The sequence below is a fragment of the Catharus ustulatus genome, chromosome 4, assembly GCF_009819885.2.
Source record: "Catharus ustulatus isolate bCatUst1 chromosome 4, bCatUst1.pri.v2, whole genome shotgun sequence".
NCBI lineage: Eukaryota > Metazoa > Chordata > Aves > Passeriformes > Turdidae > Catharus > Catharus ustulatus.
The window spans coordinates 17,807-34,885 of NC_046224.1; the positions used below are offsets into that span (position 1 = coordinate 17,807).

General features: G+C 43.5%; 1 protein-coding gene across 2 annotated transcripts in view; it reads left to right on the forward strand.

Moving 5' to 3' along the window:
• The first annotated feature begins 761 nt into the window (after positions 1-761).
• GOLGB1 (golgin B1) overlaps positions 762-17,079 on the forward strand; it is a 34,290-nt gene continuing 17,972 nt past the window's right edge. Inside the window, exons 1-12 of one of the 2 annotated variants that reach the window (XM_033057467.1) lie at positions 762-885; positions 3,573-3,705; positions 5,625-5,721; positions 6,343-6,495; positions 7,231-7,383; positions 10,853-10,999; positions 11,942-12,064; positions 12,526-12,639; positions 13,659-14,070; positions 14,714-14,805; positions 15,115-15,211; positions 16,079-16,152. In XM_033057467.1, coding sequence (XP_032913358.1) covers positions 5,632-5,721; positions 6,343-6,495; positions 7,231-7,383; positions 10,853-10,999; positions 11,942-12,064; positions 12,526-12,639; positions 13,659-14,070; positions 14,714-14,805; positions 15,115-15,211; positions 16,079-16,152 — 1,455 coding nt within the window. In that variant the 5' untranslated portion in view covers positions 762-885; positions 3,573-3,705; positions 5,625-5,631. The remainder of the gene's footprint in view (positions 886-3,572; positions 3,706-5,624; positions 5,722-6,342; positions 6,496-7,230; positions 7,384-10,852; positions 11,000-11,941; positions 12,065-12,525; positions 12,640-13,658; positions 14,071-14,713; positions 14,806-15,114; positions 15,212-16,078; positions 16,153-17,079) is intronic. The other variant, XM_033057468.1, reaches the window with a different exon arrangement.

Below are 17,079 nucleotides of genomic sequence, written 5' to 3' on the forward strand. Positions count from 1 at the left end.
GATTTGGAGCTGCCGAAGCAGGTCCGGAGGAGGCCACGGAGCTGCTCCAAGGACTGGAGCCTCTCTGCTCTGGAGCCAGGCTGGGAGAGCTCAGGGTGTTCAGCCTGGAGACGGGAAGGCTCTGAAAACACCTCATTGCAGCCTATCAGCATTTAGACGGAGCTTGGAAGAAACAGAAATATATTTTTATGCCAAGAGCTGTAGTGCCGGAGCAAGGGACAACAGTGTTGATGTGCACGAGCGCAGGCTTGGATTGGACATCTTCGGAAGCTCTCAAAGCCGGGTTGGACGGGGCTTGAAGCAACCCAGCCTAGTGGGACGTGCCTATGGCAAGGGGGTGTGACTGGATCATCCTTGAAGGGACGTTCGGCCGAACCACCGGGCCCCAATTCGGCCGCGGCCCGTCAGGGAATGAGAGGGAGCCCCGCCCCCTCCAGGGCCCCGCCCCCTAGCGGCCCGCCCCCCTGCTCGGCCCCGCCCCCGCTCGGCCCCGCCCCCCACGCGGCCCCGCCCATCCGAGCCTCCGTCTCACCAATAACGTCTTCCCGGCTCGAAACGCCACAATTGATTGGTTGCTGCCTTGTTAGTGGGTGGGAGCCCAAACTGTCCTCGGGATTGGTCACTTTGTGCCATGTTGCAGGACAACCATGGCGCCGAGGCAGCTGCTCCGTCGCGATTGCTTGGCCGTCACGTCTATCTTTCAACCTCCGCAGCTGATTGGCTTTTCCGCGCCGGGGGCGGGGCCGCGCCGGAGGCGGAAGTGGCGGCGGCGCGTTCCGGTGCTGAGGTGGCGCGGTGGGAGCGGTTCGGCGGCAGTGGGGTCGGCGGGGGCTCCTCGGCAGGTTAGAGCCGCCCCTCGGTGTTGACCACCCTGCCATGCTGCAGGTCAGTGCCTCTCTCCCGCCCTCGGCGCTGTCCGCCCTCCCTGTGCGGACCGCGGACTCTGCCACCCGCAGCTCCCTGGGGCCCGAGCCGTGAGGGGCAATGGGCCGGGGAGGACCGCTCTCCTCGCTCCGGGCTGTGCCGCCCGGCCCAGTTTCCCCGCGCCGGTGGGACGCTGCCGGCCGTGGCCCCAGGTACCGGGAGCGCAGCCCGGCCGGGCGAGGTTCGCACTCTGCGGGGCCCGCCGGAGGCATGCGGTAAATCTGTGGGGCTGCTGGGGCCCGTGGGCGCTGCCCCACAGAGCGCTCCAGTGCTCCCCGTCCCTCCTGGTTTCTCTTGGAACCCCTCTGTGATAAGTTTGGGCCAGGGCTTGTGTACAGCAGCAGAGCTTTTAATGCGTGTTTGATTTTAAGTGAAGGGAAATGCAAGGAATTAACTTCACTGAGGTATAATAAACTTAGAATAAATTAGGGAAAAATATTGTCAAGTCTTTCTTTGCTGTGGCTGATACCTAGGAAAAAAAATGCCCTGCTTACTGCAGACTGTGCAGACTAGCAGTAGGCTTAGACTGTTTGGATCAGGGATGTGTATTTCAGAAGAAAGGAGCCTTCTCCAGATCACTGCTGGTAGTTCCAGTGTTCAAAGTAGTCTCCCCAGCAAAAGTTCATTAGTCACAGGAATGCTGAGCAAAGGCAGACAATGTAGAGGATCCTGGCCCACATCCTGAGCGCAGCGAGGTTCCTTGTGTTCTGCTGTTCATTACAGAGGTGGGAATCCGTATGGCAGCGTGAGCCTGGGAGAGCACCAGTCTTGTCTCTGAGAGCACTGTTTGCTTTGTTGGGGTGAGGCAGTGGAACACAGAATAACCTCTGGCCTTTTGTGTTTGTGAGGGAACTGGTTGGCATTGTATAACACCAGGATATTCCTGCCACAAGTCCTCGAGGCTAAGGCACAGTACAGCCACCACCCTCTCTGCAGGCTGTTGGCTTTGGGACAGAATTTAAAGCCATGTTATGCTTGTTCCTGGATTTGTTCTCAGGGAAGGTTCAAAGAAAGCAGAGCCAGGTTCTTTCCAGTGGTGTCTGGTGAAAGGATGAGAGATTGTGAACGTGAACTGAGACACAGGTGCTGAGCACTGCCACAGGTTGTCCAGGGAGGTTGTGAAGCCTCTATCCTTGTCAGCCCAGACGTGGCCTCACTAGTGCCCAGCAGAGAGAGGAAGGATCATGTTCCTCCTGACAACACTCCTAATGCCGCCCAGGATGCTGCTGCTGGCCTTTATCATGAGAGTGCATTGATGGCTTAGATCAGTTGTCCACCACAATCCCCAGCCTCTCTCTGCAGTGCTGCTTTCCAGGGATGTGTTTCAAGGGATGCTGTCAAGAGCTGTGGCCTACCTAGGCCTGTGTTTTCCCTGTTTCCTCTACACAGACAGCAAACCTGTTGCTGTTAATAGAATTGTAGAATCACTTTTTGTTCCCCTTTCACATCCCTTTCCATAAGTGGCTGACCTGAGAGTATAAATTAAAAATGAATTCAAAAGACATGAATCTGTAAGACCTGAGTTTAGGTTATTAAAGTCCACATCTGTGCAGATAGCTGCAGATGGTTCCTCTGTGTTTTTAAGGAGACCAACTGTGAGTCAAACTTAGCAAGGCTTATTAGCTTGAGTGCAGTATCAGGTTAATGTGGCCAACCTGGACAAAGGCCAAGGAATATTTTCTCAATCCAGGTATGCATGCTTGAAATTGTAATGCCTGTAGCATGTGCTACAGGCCCGTGCAGATGCTAGGTTCTACTTCATTTTCATATTCCTAATACCGCTTCTAATACTTATCTATATATTCTAATAATTATCTATAATAATCTGTTGGTTCTGTCGGTCCCAGTCACATATTTTGCATTTGTGACTTTAAGAAGCTGTGGCTGAATGCTCAGTTGGCAGATCAAATCCATCCTCTTCAAGTATTTGGAGACAATTAGAGGCATTCTTGCATTTGGATGGCTGTACTACAGCCAAGACAGCAGGTTTGATTCCTCGTTGGGGCATTGTGGGAGTGATGTTTTACAGAACTATAAATACTTTATAATTTTTTTCAATGGATTCCAGACATGCCAGGTCTCTAAATGAGTATCTCATATTATGGCCTTGGTGAGCAGTTGATGTTGTCAGGTGAAATCTCCCTAGCAGGAACTGTGAAGCTGTGCTATTCTGGAATTCCATTAGTCTCACCTAGGGCCAGCTGAGAAGTGAGCAGAGCACCAGGACTTGTTTCGCTGACTGTTGAGTTGTTGCAGAATGTGAATCCTGGCATTCTGACTGTGCTTCTGGAGGAGCTGCATCCCCTTGAGCTTTTTGGAGGGGCCTGTCTGAGGCCTGGCCTCTTGCTGCATGTCTTTTTGCTGCACTTACTGCTGCTTGAGCACTGACTGCTGCTTGAGCATTTTATTCCATCAGCTGAAGAGACTAGGCTCACGCTATGCAGTGTGAGAAACCAGGGCATGTCTGCAAATCTGTGTACATAAACAGAGCAGACTTGTCACTTTTCGTGCTTATTGAAAGTGACTGACTAACAGTCCTGGAGTGTTACTGGGTAGGATGAAGGATGGGCTTATTTCTTTATTATTGGATAATTTATTTTCCTCTTCTTTTTTTTTTTTTTCTTTTTCACTTCTCTCTCCATCAAAAGTCTTGGTTCATGCATCCTGACAGTACTCAAGAGATAAAAAGGAATGGCAAGAAAGACCTGTGTGTGACTGCTCTACCTTGGAAACCTTTCTACTGAATCAGCAGACCCATGAGCTCCTTAGAGAACGAAGCAGGTTAGTATTCACATGCTCTTTTGTTGATGCTCTAATGTGCATTGTCATGTTTTCTACTTCTGCAAAAACAGTTGACTTCTACAGAGAAGTAGTACACTGCTCCTCTCCAGTGTCATTATTTTCACACGTTTAAGTGGCAATCTAAGACCAAAGATTTTCTTAGTAAGACAAGGGAGGTCAGGAATTAGTGGATCTGTGTAGCCAGCTTCAGGAGCTTCTCTGCTTCTAGTGAGGCAGAGACATCATATTAAAAGATTCCACTTGATGGAGATAATTTCGACAATGTTAACTTGATCTTACAGGTAGTGTTAGTTTGCCTAGTTTCAGCTTGCACTACTGGAACTTCTTTAATTTTACAAATTATTTTGCCACTTACAGGCATGGACAGTTCTGTGGCCTTTCTGTTCAGACGTGTCAGATGTCACCTGTGACTTCTATTTATAGAACACTAGAATGATGATTCTGTGATTCTTAAGGGATTTTGGGAGTTCATTTGGTCAAAAATCAGATCAGATTGCTATGAGCCTAATACAGCATTTAACATCCTCCCTGTGCATTTTCTCTCTGACTGGAATTGCTTATGCTGGGACTTGTGTCCTCCGCTCATGTCCATCTGATGTGGACCTTGTAAGAGGTGTGTGACTCTGTGTTAGCTCCCTTATGGATGGTTGTAGGGAGGAGAGCAGTTGTATCAGGCTCCTTGCCTGCTGTTCTCAGGGCTGAGCAAGCCCAGCGTTCTTATACTCTCCACGTGCCTTGTAATGCAAACCCCAGTCATCCTGGGGGCTCTCTGCTGTATTTGAGTCACTGTTTTGAAAGTGGGCCTTCTACTTCAAATGTACTCTTATAGATGTGAATCAAGAGGAATAGTTGCTTTTTTCAACCTGCTGCTTGCAGTCCTGCCAATACAGCTCAGTGTACACCTGACTTTTGCTGTGGGCTGGGCCACCAGCACTTTGAGGTTGTCTTCTGCAACACAATTGTACAACCAGTTGCTACTCATGCTTTTCCCATTTCAGGCATAGGCTTCTAACTTTCCTGAGCTTCACAATGTTTCTATCCATCTGTTTCTCCAGCCTGTTGTTATCCTCCTGGTTGGCAACTCTGTACGTTGGTTTATCAAAGTCTCCTTTGAATTTGGTGAATTCGGTGAGGTGGAATGCATCCCATCATTTCAGTTAATAATGAAGAATTTAATTTACTGCTCTCCCCAAAATGAGAAGTTATATGTTGCTGGCTGGTACTGTTGCATGTTTTTTTGTTTTTCACTTCCACTTCCTGGATTAGTTTGGCTCCTGAATTCCAAGGAAAGGAAAGAAGGTGTGCTAAGCAGCAGCCAGGGAATATATGTCCTCTCCAGACTATTCCTCTGTGTTGAGGTTCTGTATGTGACATGCAGAGGTCTCATCATCACTCTAATGTGACACTTCTTTCTGTTTAGCAAACATCAAGGCTCAGTCCATTATTTCCACTGCTTATTAGCAGAAAGCTGATTTTATGTTACAGGCCGTGTAGAGAAATTACTTCATTCAACAACCACCCTTCTTTTCAGTAAACTGAGCAGGTCATAGTTCTATAATGTCATTGTTAAAAAAGATGAAGAAGGAACTATGAGGATGACTTGGCATCTGTTACAAAATGCATTTTTCAATCATAAATGTCGAGCAGTGAAGGAATTTTCATGTGTCTTGACACCAGCACATCCTCTGCTTTAATGTTCAGAGGGCCCAACTGCTCCTATTAATGTGACCATTTCTTTTTCCTGAGGTTTTACTTTGGCTTTTCTCTCTTGGCAGAGGAGACAAATTCCCTACAAACCTGTTCACCAGCTGCTGTAAAATTAGAGATCAGCATAAGGGAGCTTATTCTTCATAGCATTGACTCTGGAAACTGTATTCTGACTCTTGGTTTTGTTTTAGGCTCAAGATGCTGAGCCGTTTGTCAGGTTTAGCAAGTACTGTTTTACAAGAGCTGTCTGGGGAGGATGGCGATGCAGTTACTGAACCATCTATTGCTGTAAGTACAGTGTTGTCTAAAGACTTTCAGATGTTATTGACAATTGGTTTGTGGAGCATGGTTCGTCAGACTGCTGTGAGAACTGTCTCCTGATTCTTCCTTGATGAGAACTAGACTGATCTGTCATTCCACTCTGCTTTTCTTCTACTTCTCACCTCTTAAGTCAGCATTTCTGTTGGGCAGACCAGAATCTCCTGTTTCCACATATCAAGGTGATCCTAGGAAACAAACTAGAATTAGGGTGAAGAAAGACTTTTAAGAATACTAGTGATTGTGTGTAGCAGGAAGAGAAGCTCTGCTTGGTTGGGTGACAGTGGAAACCTTCATCTCTGTGCTGCCCTTTGGTATTGAGACAGTGGATAGTGTGTGAGGGTACCTCTCATTTCAGATTTGTTCGTATGGTGTTCAGCAAGGTACTCTTTGTGTGTTGGCTTGCAAGTTCTCTGAGCTTTTCTTCCTGGTTTCATCTAATGGTGTATTTCTACAGGCTCCATGAAATGCCTGCAGGGATCAGAGTGCAGCATTGAGGACTGAAGCTGAAAATATCACGTGGATGCTCTGCTGCAGGCTGTTTGTAGTTTGTTTTTTTTTTCCTTCAGAACACTCATTTTGTTGTTTCAGGTAGAAACTTTGCAGTCAGAAACACAAAGCATGGAGGAGGCTCCTGAGGAGCTGTTGGAGCGCCTAGCCCAAACAGAAAAGCTGGTTGTTCAACTGAAGGATTTGATTCGAGAAAAGGATGCCCTGCTCCAGGAAAAAGAAACTGTATTTAAGGTACCATTTCTTTCTCCTGGGACCAAGAGTAAAATGCTGCTTCAGTTTTCTGTGCAAGCCAGTCTCTGGTTTCTTTTGAACATGAGATACCTGCATGATGAAAGGCATCAATTCCAGAGAATTATTGGAATTTGAAGAACAGACCCTAACCCTAGAGATGCAGGATATTTTCTGTTTGATTGGGTTAATTTAGTCTAGACTGGATAAGTTACATTTACATCCAAGTTAGACAGCATTTCATCTCAGAGCTCTTTGAGGCCTGTGTGGATTCCCAGTGACTCTAATAAATACTAATACCGTGTGAGGTTGTTCTTTCCCCGCTCCAGGGTGTTTGACACAGAGTAGCCTGTGCTGCTCTCATCCACTAGTCCAAAGGTTTTATGACATGTTCCCAAAGGTACGTGTTGCCTGTGGTGAGGTATGATGGGAGGGCATTTACTTGAGATGGTTTGACTTCCTCAGCTATATGCAGTCCCTTAGAACTGAGTTTGTGTTCACTGCTGGGTGAAGTCCCTGAGTGCTTTGTCCCTTGAAAGGAGGTGCTCAGGTAGAGGCTACAATTTTGGTACGTGTAGTGTTCCAGAACAGATGTGTTTTAAGTAGTGCTGTTACTGGGGAGGCAGGGTTAAACAGAATGTGACAGACTGACAAGCTGTGTAGCTTTTTCAAAGTGGTGCTTCTTGGGTAACAGCGCTGGAGTCTGAGGTGCAGTCAGTTTGTGTCCTTGTCTTACAGAAGGAGCGAGAGGCTGCGGATGCGAAGCTGATGAAACTTAAACTTCAAGCCAAAGCCAAACTGGCCTCTCTGAACAAACGCATCGAGGAGCTAACGCAGAAAGGATCAGCACTGCCTACGCAGACCTTAGCAGATGAGCAGGAGTATCCCAAGGTTGGGAGAACGGGACTGCTTAAAAGATGTAGCTTCTATCGATAACCTGGTACTGCCTGATGTTTCAGGTCACAGTGAGCCAGCAGGGCCTATTTGTCTTGTTAGCAGGATTTTCACAGTTCCAACAAGGATGTCTGCTTGTGCTGTAGGAAGCCTATCTGTCCAGCTTCCTTGTACTGCAGATGCCCTTGGAGTGCTCACCTTGATCTCCTCAAGGGCAGGGGCTAGTTTCCCTTTGCATAACTTTGGTAATCCATTGTAGCCAAACTCTTTCCTGCAGAAACCGTGTCCATCTGAGCTATGAGTTTCAAAATGTTACCTGTCTTGTCTGTACAGGAAAGGTTAGCTGGAGTACAAGAGCAAAGAGGTGAGGAGATCGTGGAAACTGGAAGGCAGTAACTTAAATATAAAAAAATAAATATATATGTTTTCCAGTCATGTAACTTCCTGAGGCATGAAAAAGTTTTATGATGAGGGAAAAATGTTCTCTATGAAGACATTAAAGAGGCAATTAGCTACTAACTAGAAGCTACCATTGGAGCTGGTAATTTGTGAAAACTTGACTATGTGATCAGCAGAACAATGTTTTCTTTAAAAAGTTGATTATATTATGGAAGAGAAGTGGGATAGAAGTCCAAAATGGTTTCCAGACATCAGGTGATGTTCATTAAACCAGGCCACATAAAAGTTATTTCCGATATTGAAAAAATATTACGGGAAACAATAAAAGGTGCATATGAGAGCTGTCAGATGAGAGGCAATTGCTAATGAAGTGAAGATCAGTTCTATGACTTGTTTTTGATTGAGAGCATCATAATATCATAGAAATGTGCTTCTGTACCAGCCTGAGACTCTTTCTCAATGCAAAGCACCATCTGGTTTCATACATGAGGAATTGGATGATCTCAGGGACTGACATAAGAGAAAAGTAAAGCAAAATGTACCCAGTGCACGATCAAGTATTTCTAATGTCGTGACGCCATATACTACAAGGCCATGAACAGCATTCCTTGGCTGCAGGGGCCAGTGTAGACCCCAGGGTCTGTCCAGCTGTGTCATTGACATTGCTGTCCTGGTGCTGAGGCTCCTTTTTAGCTTGTCTGTATGCAGCATGTATGTGTAACATCCATGTGCTGTTACATCGCTTTGTGTAGACTTGCTGTTCAGGACTGGTCAGTGTTCTTGCTTCAGAATTCAACAAGGCAAAATTGAACAAGGCAAAATGAAAACAAACTGATCATCAGTTAATTGGTGCAATTTAGATTTTAGAGGCCTTTTTTACATTCTGTTCTTGGTATTCTACTGAGAGTGGCAAGGCCTCGTGTGGAGTGTTGTCACGTTCTACGTACTTGGAATCAGAAAAGATAAATTCTGAGACTAGCAAGAGTCTTTCTGTTCCCCTATCATGTTAGTAACTGCGGGTGGTTATTTAGTCAACCAAAGTCAGAGAGGAAATGTCATTTCATTCCACAATTGTATGAGCATCAAGAAAATAGGAGAACTCTTAAAGGATAATGCAGGTGAATCGATTAATGTAAGTTAACCATTAAGAAAAATGGCCTTCTAATTAGAGGCATGAAGGCTTGAGACAGTCTCTGGTTGACATGATATGCACCACAGCCTTATTTGGTTTGGGTTAGAACACAGTTTGAGTGAAATTATGTTAGGTCAGTTACCTGCAGTAGTGAGTGTTTGACCCAGAAAGCACTACCATCTTTCTCACAAGGTTAGACCTACTGAGAAGATACAGAGTCCTTTATTTGCACTTATTTCTTCAAGTAGATGCTGTCTTGAGTAATGGGGGGTATTTTCTACACAGTTACCCTGCCATTTGAAGGTGGAAGTTCTAGGTTAGCGTTGCATGTTGTGCTGAAGTATTGAATATTAGCAAAGGGCTGTTTTTTTCTTCCTTATGATGTGGGCCCTGTGCTATATTTTAAATATCTGATTAGTACTATTACTTCCTGAACTTCTAGCAGATTCTTATTTTGAGAATAATGGAAATACCAGCTTATCTCTCTCTGTCAGATAGTATTCACGTACAGAACAATTGAGGCTCCTCTCAAACTTTTGAAGTGGGTAAAGATAAATTATGTTCAGATATAAAAGCTTATACATTTTGGAAAAACATAATATTTAAAAGCTTGAGCTCTGGGAACTTTGTGGCTGCTGCTGTCCTCAGTGGAGGCACTCCGTGTAATGGTCAGTGTAAGAGGCTTTTCCAAATCCGACTGTAAATATCAATCCTGAAAGCTAATTACGAGTAAGCAAACTAATCCACCTGTCTTCCCCCCTTGCAACTCCTCTGCCTCAATCTTATAAGTTATGTATATCCCTGGTTTCTTAGAGCTTCCTGCATTTCTGTTCTTTATTCTTCTGTCCTGTTTCTAAATTTAAGTGCAATTGAAGCTTCCTTGTCTGTTCCGCCTCCTGCCAATGACCTTCTCTATACATTAAACATCTTTTGAGGAACAAGTGACCTCTTATTCTTGTTACACTGATTTGTCAGTACTTTTAAAAGCCCTCACAATATTTTCAGAATGAAAAGATATAAATACTCTGTAGAATTCCTGTGTTATTGATGGTATTTGACCCAATACCTGCCACAAATAGAATAGAAGAGATGCATTTGTATATATATTTATTACAAAATACCCAGCACTGAGTGCTCACAGTAGCTGGAAGTGCTGAGATGAGAATGTAGAGCATATTTGTCTGCTCAGGGACAGGTGATGAGGGACCTGCCCTCACCCAGGTGGAGAAACAGAGAGAAGAGTGCAGGTGTAGTGTGTTGGGTGTCTAAGTAGACGCAGCCAAAGCATGTTTTATGTGTAATGTTTACATTTCTTGGTCATAAACAGAGGATTCAAGTGCTTCAGAGTGGAGTAGAAGTGATAATTGTTTTTCTGTTCCCTTTGCTTGTACCTAATAAGTTGATTGCTATTAATCCTGTAGTCTAAAGAGATTTCCATGGACGTTTTCTGTAGTCTAGAATGTCTTCCCCTTTGAACATGGAGATTATTCTTCTATAGCTGATTTTAAAATGTTTTTGTTTCTGATATTAGAGAAATTTGTGATGCTAAAATGCCTCACAAATCAGGGTAGTCGTATAATAAATAATGTATTTAATAATCTAATTTGCCTTAGTTTATATAGTGAGCAGTCATGGACTGTTAGCCCTTCCAAGTGGTTTGATGCTTCCCAATTAAAGGCATCTTGTGCCTATCTACACAGAAATAGGGAAAATAGTTACTTAACATAGGACAACTTCATTTAAAGAAATACAAGGAACGTAAAGTCAATAAATGAAGCAATGTAGTAAAAATAAGCATCTGATTAGGAGTCAAGAGTGATGTAGCGTTTTAGTGTATTTTTTAAAAATTAATTACTTTATTTAATTTATTAACCAGTAAAACTGATAAGTTTACTTTCTTCTGTTCTTCCCACTTTTTTCCTCTTGCAATGTCAGGAAAATGAGAACACAAGTGAAGGGCACAGAGAGGAAGTACTGAAAGAGCGGCTCAGGGAGCAAGAGGAGATTGTTCGGGACCTGAAGAAACAGTTGGCTGTAGCCAAAGGGAATCTGAAAGATGCTGAAATCAAGTATGAAACACAGGTACAGAAGTTTTTTTCGATTTATCAGTCTCTGTTTTCCTACCTTACTGCTTAGACTAAACTAATGCTTAGAACAATGCTTACACAGCTGGTCTCCAGTTCCCTTACCACATTTTTTTTCAGTTTTGTTCCTCCTCAAATCACTTAGGTCCATCAATGTCCCTGCCTTAGGCTTCTCCTCTAAACTTTGTGTAAGTCTTTCACGATCCCCAAATAATCTTCTCCTGTCCCCCATCCTCTACCCCCAGGCCAGAACCACCCTTGTGCAAAAGGTGCCCTGCAGGTAAGAGATGGTTTTCATCCTTGGACAATGGGAGTGATGGCTCTCTGAGGAGGGGGGGAACAATCTCTGGAAGAGCCTAGTTAGGGTGTCTCTTCCTCTGAGTCAGAATTTGGGTTCTTCCCTGGCTGCCCTTGCTGTTCTGTGATGGGCTTTGCAGTAGCTGAGGCAGACTTTTCTTCCAGTTTTCAGGGTGCCATGACCTGTCTGTGTTCTGCTGTGGATGTGCAGGGCTGCTGCTTATCACAGAATGTAACAGCTTTATGTTGAAGTTATTTGTGGAAAGATTTTTTAACACTCTAAGTGGAAGGTTTTTGCTTTTGAACTGTGAATTGGGCTGCATTCTGTACAATTAAAAGCCCAGAAGTTTTATGAACTGTTAATTATATAGTAATAATATATTTTATTATTCTGCTTATTTGTAGATTAAATGCTACATTTTTTTTCTTTGTGGGATCTGAAATCTTATCAGTTGCTATACACACATTAGTAGGATAAAGACACTAGGTAAAAATACCATTTGACCAAGATGATGTATAGGATTGTCAAGCTGAAAGCTCCATCACACACACAATATGCTGGTGCATGTTGAAAGCAAGCCTGTGTGTCTCTCAGGTTCATAACCTTGTTGGTTTGTTTTTATTTTGTGGCTTATGTTTTCAGCTGAGTTCCCTGCAGGAAGTGATTCAGGAGAAGGAAGCTCTCCTGGAAGAGCATGTGCACCAGCATCAGGCTGAATCGCTCAAGATGGTGGTCCAGTCAGATACGGAAGTGGAGATGCAACAGGTATCTTTGATATAATAATCATATCATGGGAGGAGGAAGGAAAAGGACTTTTACCAGAAGACACCCTGAAAGAGCAGTTCTCATTAAAGTAACTCAGAAGGGATAAGAAGAAAGATGTTTTGATTGTTTGGAGATTTTGGAATGCTAGTTAGGACTTTGAGTCCTAGCTTCAGTGTGCTGGTTTGCTATCAGCTGAAGAGAAACAACAGTTGAAAAAAGTTCAATATTATTGAATATTGAACTTTCATGTAATATAATATTATTGTGCTCCAGTTCCCTATTCATGAAGTAAAATAAGTTCCTCCTACTGCATCAGGGCTCTGGAATAGCTGTCAACAAAAATGAGTTAATTCAGGCTATCAAAGTAACTGTGTTACAAAAACAAGGTGTATTGATGAAACCTGGGAATCTAAATTTACATTGGTCTCCCCAATGCTGGAATGGCCTTGTCTCTCTCACAGAACCTGCATACACTCCAGAGAAAGCTCAAGGAGCAGGAAGCAGCTCTGTTAGGACAAACTCAGGTGGTAGAACTGCTGCAGCAGGAGTTGCACACTGCTGAAAAACAAAACCAGGTACCTGGTCATGCTTTTTATTTCTTTACTCTGTGTGTGTATGTGTGTGTGTGGTGGATGGAGCCTTTGTCAGTAGCTCAGAAGTTACCAGATCAGGTTTTTTTTGGCACCAGCTTTCCGTCATGAAATCAGCTGAGACCGCCTCCCTGGGTCAGGTGTTAGAGCTGCAGGGCTGTGTGCTCAGCTTACAGCAGGTACAGCCAGCCAATGGGTGCTGCAGCTGCCAGCTCTAGTGATCCAGGTTCTGGGCAGGTGGACATGGTCTACATCTGTCCATACCCATACTGCTCACTATACTTTCAAAGCCAAATGCACAAACCTTTGCCAAAAGCAGAAGTGCCTAACACAGTGCTGCTGAAGCATCGGTGTTTCTGGACTGCAGTGTCCAGGCCAGATCAGAGCAGAAACAGCTATTCTTTGGTATGTCCAGGAGGAAGAAGTTTGACAACAGGAGTTTGGGCAAGTATAAGGTCTGTTTCTGTCTCTTGGTCACCTTAAATCTCTGTTTGACCAGAGCCTTCTGAGATCTTTCTTAAAGCAATAGGTAGTGTGTGGAGCCCTCTGTTACCTCCAGATTCGTATTTCAACATTGCCCTTTCATATACACACTTTTCCTCTGTTTTTTTTTTAATTCTACTTTGTAATTGTTGAATTCTCCCTCATTTGTTGTAGCTCTTCCTCCCCTTTTTGGGAAATTTGCTTTCTTCTAAAAGAGAACTCCTGGCCACTGTTCTATTGCTACTTTCCTCTAAATTCCCCTCTTCTAAATAATTGCCTACCTTTTCTTTACCACAACAGCAAGGAGATATTTCTCTCAGCATTGCTTTTTTGCAATTTCCAAATAGTGAGACAGTTTCTTTCTAAAAAATTGAAATTTCTGATATGTTTGTTTCCTCCCTTCTGTTACTCAGGTATTTTGAAAGGATTTAATGAAAATCTGAAAATATAATTCAGGTACTTTTCTTGGTCAAGGTATTTAACTACTTGAGAGAGAAATAAATTCCTCTGTCATTTTACAGACACTCCTAGATCAGTGCCAGAAGACGGAAGTGGAACTAAACTCCATGAGGGATGTGCTAGATGCAGAGAGACGAGCCTTTCAGGATCTCAGGGAGAAGATGGAGCTGGAACTCGCTGAGAGGAAGCTGTATTCCCATAGCTTGCAGGAGGAGGTGCAGCATCTCTCAGAAGAGCTGCAGAAGGCAAGAAGAGCACAAGCTGAACTAGAGGTGAAGTATAAAGACCTCGAACAGGAACACAGGCTGGAGGTAGAAGACAAAAACCGGCTGCGCAGTTGTCTCACGGTGGCTGAACGAGAGCTGCAATGTGGCCGTGCTGTCCTTGGAGCTGTGGAGGAGCAGCTGGAACAGGACATTGGCCAGCCCTTGGTGCCACCTGTGGAACATGGAGCTACAGCACAGAGACCACTGGGTGAGCAAGCATGGCAGTTAGGTGGAGTTAAGGGCCTGAGTATCACTGGGTTGCCTTCTCTTTGGCTTTGTTTCTATTGCAACTCATAAGAATGGCTTGATGTAACAATTTCTAATTACACAGGGACGTAGGAGTGGTGGTGCTGCCACAAACCAAGGGGTTCTAGTTCAATCCCACCATTCTGTCTTTGGCAGCTGCAAGAGAGCCAGAAGTGTAGGGTGTATATGATGCTTTGCTTGCGTACTGTCCCAGCCTCTTGTCTTTTGGGGCTTGTGGATTTCTTGAGTTGGATGTATTATTTAGTTGATTTTATTGATTTGTTGGATTTTTTCCATCAACTTATGTAAGCCTTTTTTAGATGTGCCACATTCTTCAGTATGAATTTCTACTGAAATTATTAGTAAAACAACCAAGAAAAGCAGACTGCCATTTTCTTCATGACCTGTGTTAGAATTAATGACATTGATCTTGCCTCAAGTTCTTATTTCAAATTTATTTTCTTCCAGTTTCTTTATGGCCCAAAGCTGAAGCAGTGACTAAGAGATAAGGGATTTCATAAACTGTTGTGCATGTGTGTAAAATGGACGTAGTTTGCCAAAAAAGACAAGAACAGGCCTTGACTCCCCTTTTTCCCCTCTTTCAGATGAACTTCTTCAGAAACCTGAAGAATTTGTCTGCTGTCAGGATGAGCTGAAATCCCAGCCACAAGTGCAGCTTTCTGAACTGGAGCAGCAGGTTTGATATTTTCAAATGATTCTCATTAATTTTTCTGGTATATTTAGGAACTGAAGCCACATTAAATGTCTAGAATTCTTTTTTTATCATGCATTGCTTGAGAAAGACTTTTGTTAGTTCTCTCAGCTGATGGGTAGGCATGTTATTACTGCAGAAACCTGGAAAGAAGTAGAAGTCAATTTGAGTAATTTAAAGTTGGCAGTTGATTTTTTAATTTTTTTTTTAAAGTTAACCAAATTATCAAAGACTAATATGTATTTCTAAATGGCATTAAAGTTTATCTTTCTCCCTTCCATCCTGTTTAAAAAGGATGAATCAACTTCACAGGAAAAAATAGTAGATCAGGAAGACCAGAATGAGACTTCATTCCTACCCACAGAAGACTTGGAAAGACAGAAGACAGAAGGTTGTATGATTACCTTACCTATTTTAATATTCTTAATATACTTAATAATCATTCTAGAATTAGTTTCTACAAAGTAAGATACAGCTGAAGTGGTAGCTTTCCCCATCACAAAATGATGACAATCTGCAGGTGGTACTTCTGGGGGGTATTTTTGGTAACTTTTGCTGGAACAGCAAGGGACCCATATATATACCATATATAAAAACCCCCAGACAATTACATTGGTTTTGAATGTCTGGTCACATAGACTGTAGCAGCAATATCACAGCTCTATCACAATTATACTATAAAACAATGGACTTCTTCATGTGTTTCCTTTAGGATGTGGTGCACTACGACAGTTGGCTGTCTTAATTTTTGAGAAATAGATTTGTTTTGCTTCCTGTCATTCCAAGATAGAACCTCTTTGTAAGAATCCTGGGGGGGAATAAACACCAACAAATGAGATTCCTACAATCTTAGAACATCATCTTTCTCTTTTTTTGTTCCAAGATCTCAGAGATGCAGGTCTTTAATGAACTTTATTTTTTCCAAATGAAATTTGAAACATTTTGCTACAATAGTTCTTTGTTTCCTCTCCTTTATAAAAATGTTTCTTAAAACTGAATCTGTCTTCTTTGTCTTTCAGTGTGTCTGTGTGATACCAATTTTTCTTTTGTGAAAGCTGCTTAAAACAGCATGTTGGTTGTGTGGTTGCCTCTAAGAAACCCAAACCCACATTATCCCACTACAGTGTTATTAACTGTCCACCACATAAGTGTTATTAGCAGCCACGTGTCCTTTCTCAAAAGCTCCTGGAAGAATATCCTGTTGCTGTCTAAAGCAAAGTCTTCAGTTTCAAAGAAACTTTTTGTTTTAATGTTTCAGAAATACCACGTTTGCAACCTGTTCTCCAGGAATCTCAGCAGGAAGCTGTGATGGTCACAAAAGATGCAGAACAGGTAATGATTAGGCAGCTGAAATAAGCTGCTAAAACTAAAATAGGTCAAGGACTGGACTTGAAACAGCTAAGCTCTCATGGTCTTTTTTATCAATCCTCTTTGGAAGGTTATAATTAACTGGATTAATGGTGAAAGACAGAAATAGCTTCCAAATACAGCTCACACTGCGTGTTTGTAACAGACTATGTTTCCCTTTGCCAGCTGTGTGGATTTCTTGTGTCCTTCATTCACCCAATCCACATTTGTGCTATTTTCTGCCTATTGTGAGTTAGTTTTTCAGCAGAACTATGGGCTAATCTGAGACAGGTATATGAAAATAAAATTCCAAAGGCTCAGCTGTCATTATTAAGATGCCTTTCAAACCCTGTCTGTTCCCACTGCCCTGATGGGCACCTGGCTGACTGACTGGGGGCAGCTGTGTGCTGCTGGAGTGGGAGACCCATGGGCACTGTCCTTCTTTGTGCTCCTGCACCGTCCAGCTGCAGGTGCAAGTGCAGTCAGGCTATTGTTGGGAAGAATGCATGAATAGGAACCTGCTGCTTGGCTTTATGCTCAGCATGGGGAGGGAGATGGCAGCCTCTGTGTATCTGTGCTGAGGATTTGCTGTGGAACTGGTTGTTAGCTTAGAGCAAGTTCTGGCTCTTTGCAGCCTGCTCTGCTGGCCCATCCTGTTGGCAGGGAAAAGGTTAATGCTGTGTTTCATCTAACACATTCCCCTATATAAGAGAGTTTATATATTACTCTGAAAGTTTTAAGGTAAAAGTTGATACTTGGACCCTGAGAAGCATTTTGAGTCATTCAACCTGCTTGACTCAGACCCTTACCTTGCAGCTGCCTGCAGTCAAGCTGTGGGCTGGTATATCAGTGAGGATACACACACACCTACACACATAGTCTTTTCAAGGGCAGATATAAGCATTTGAACTA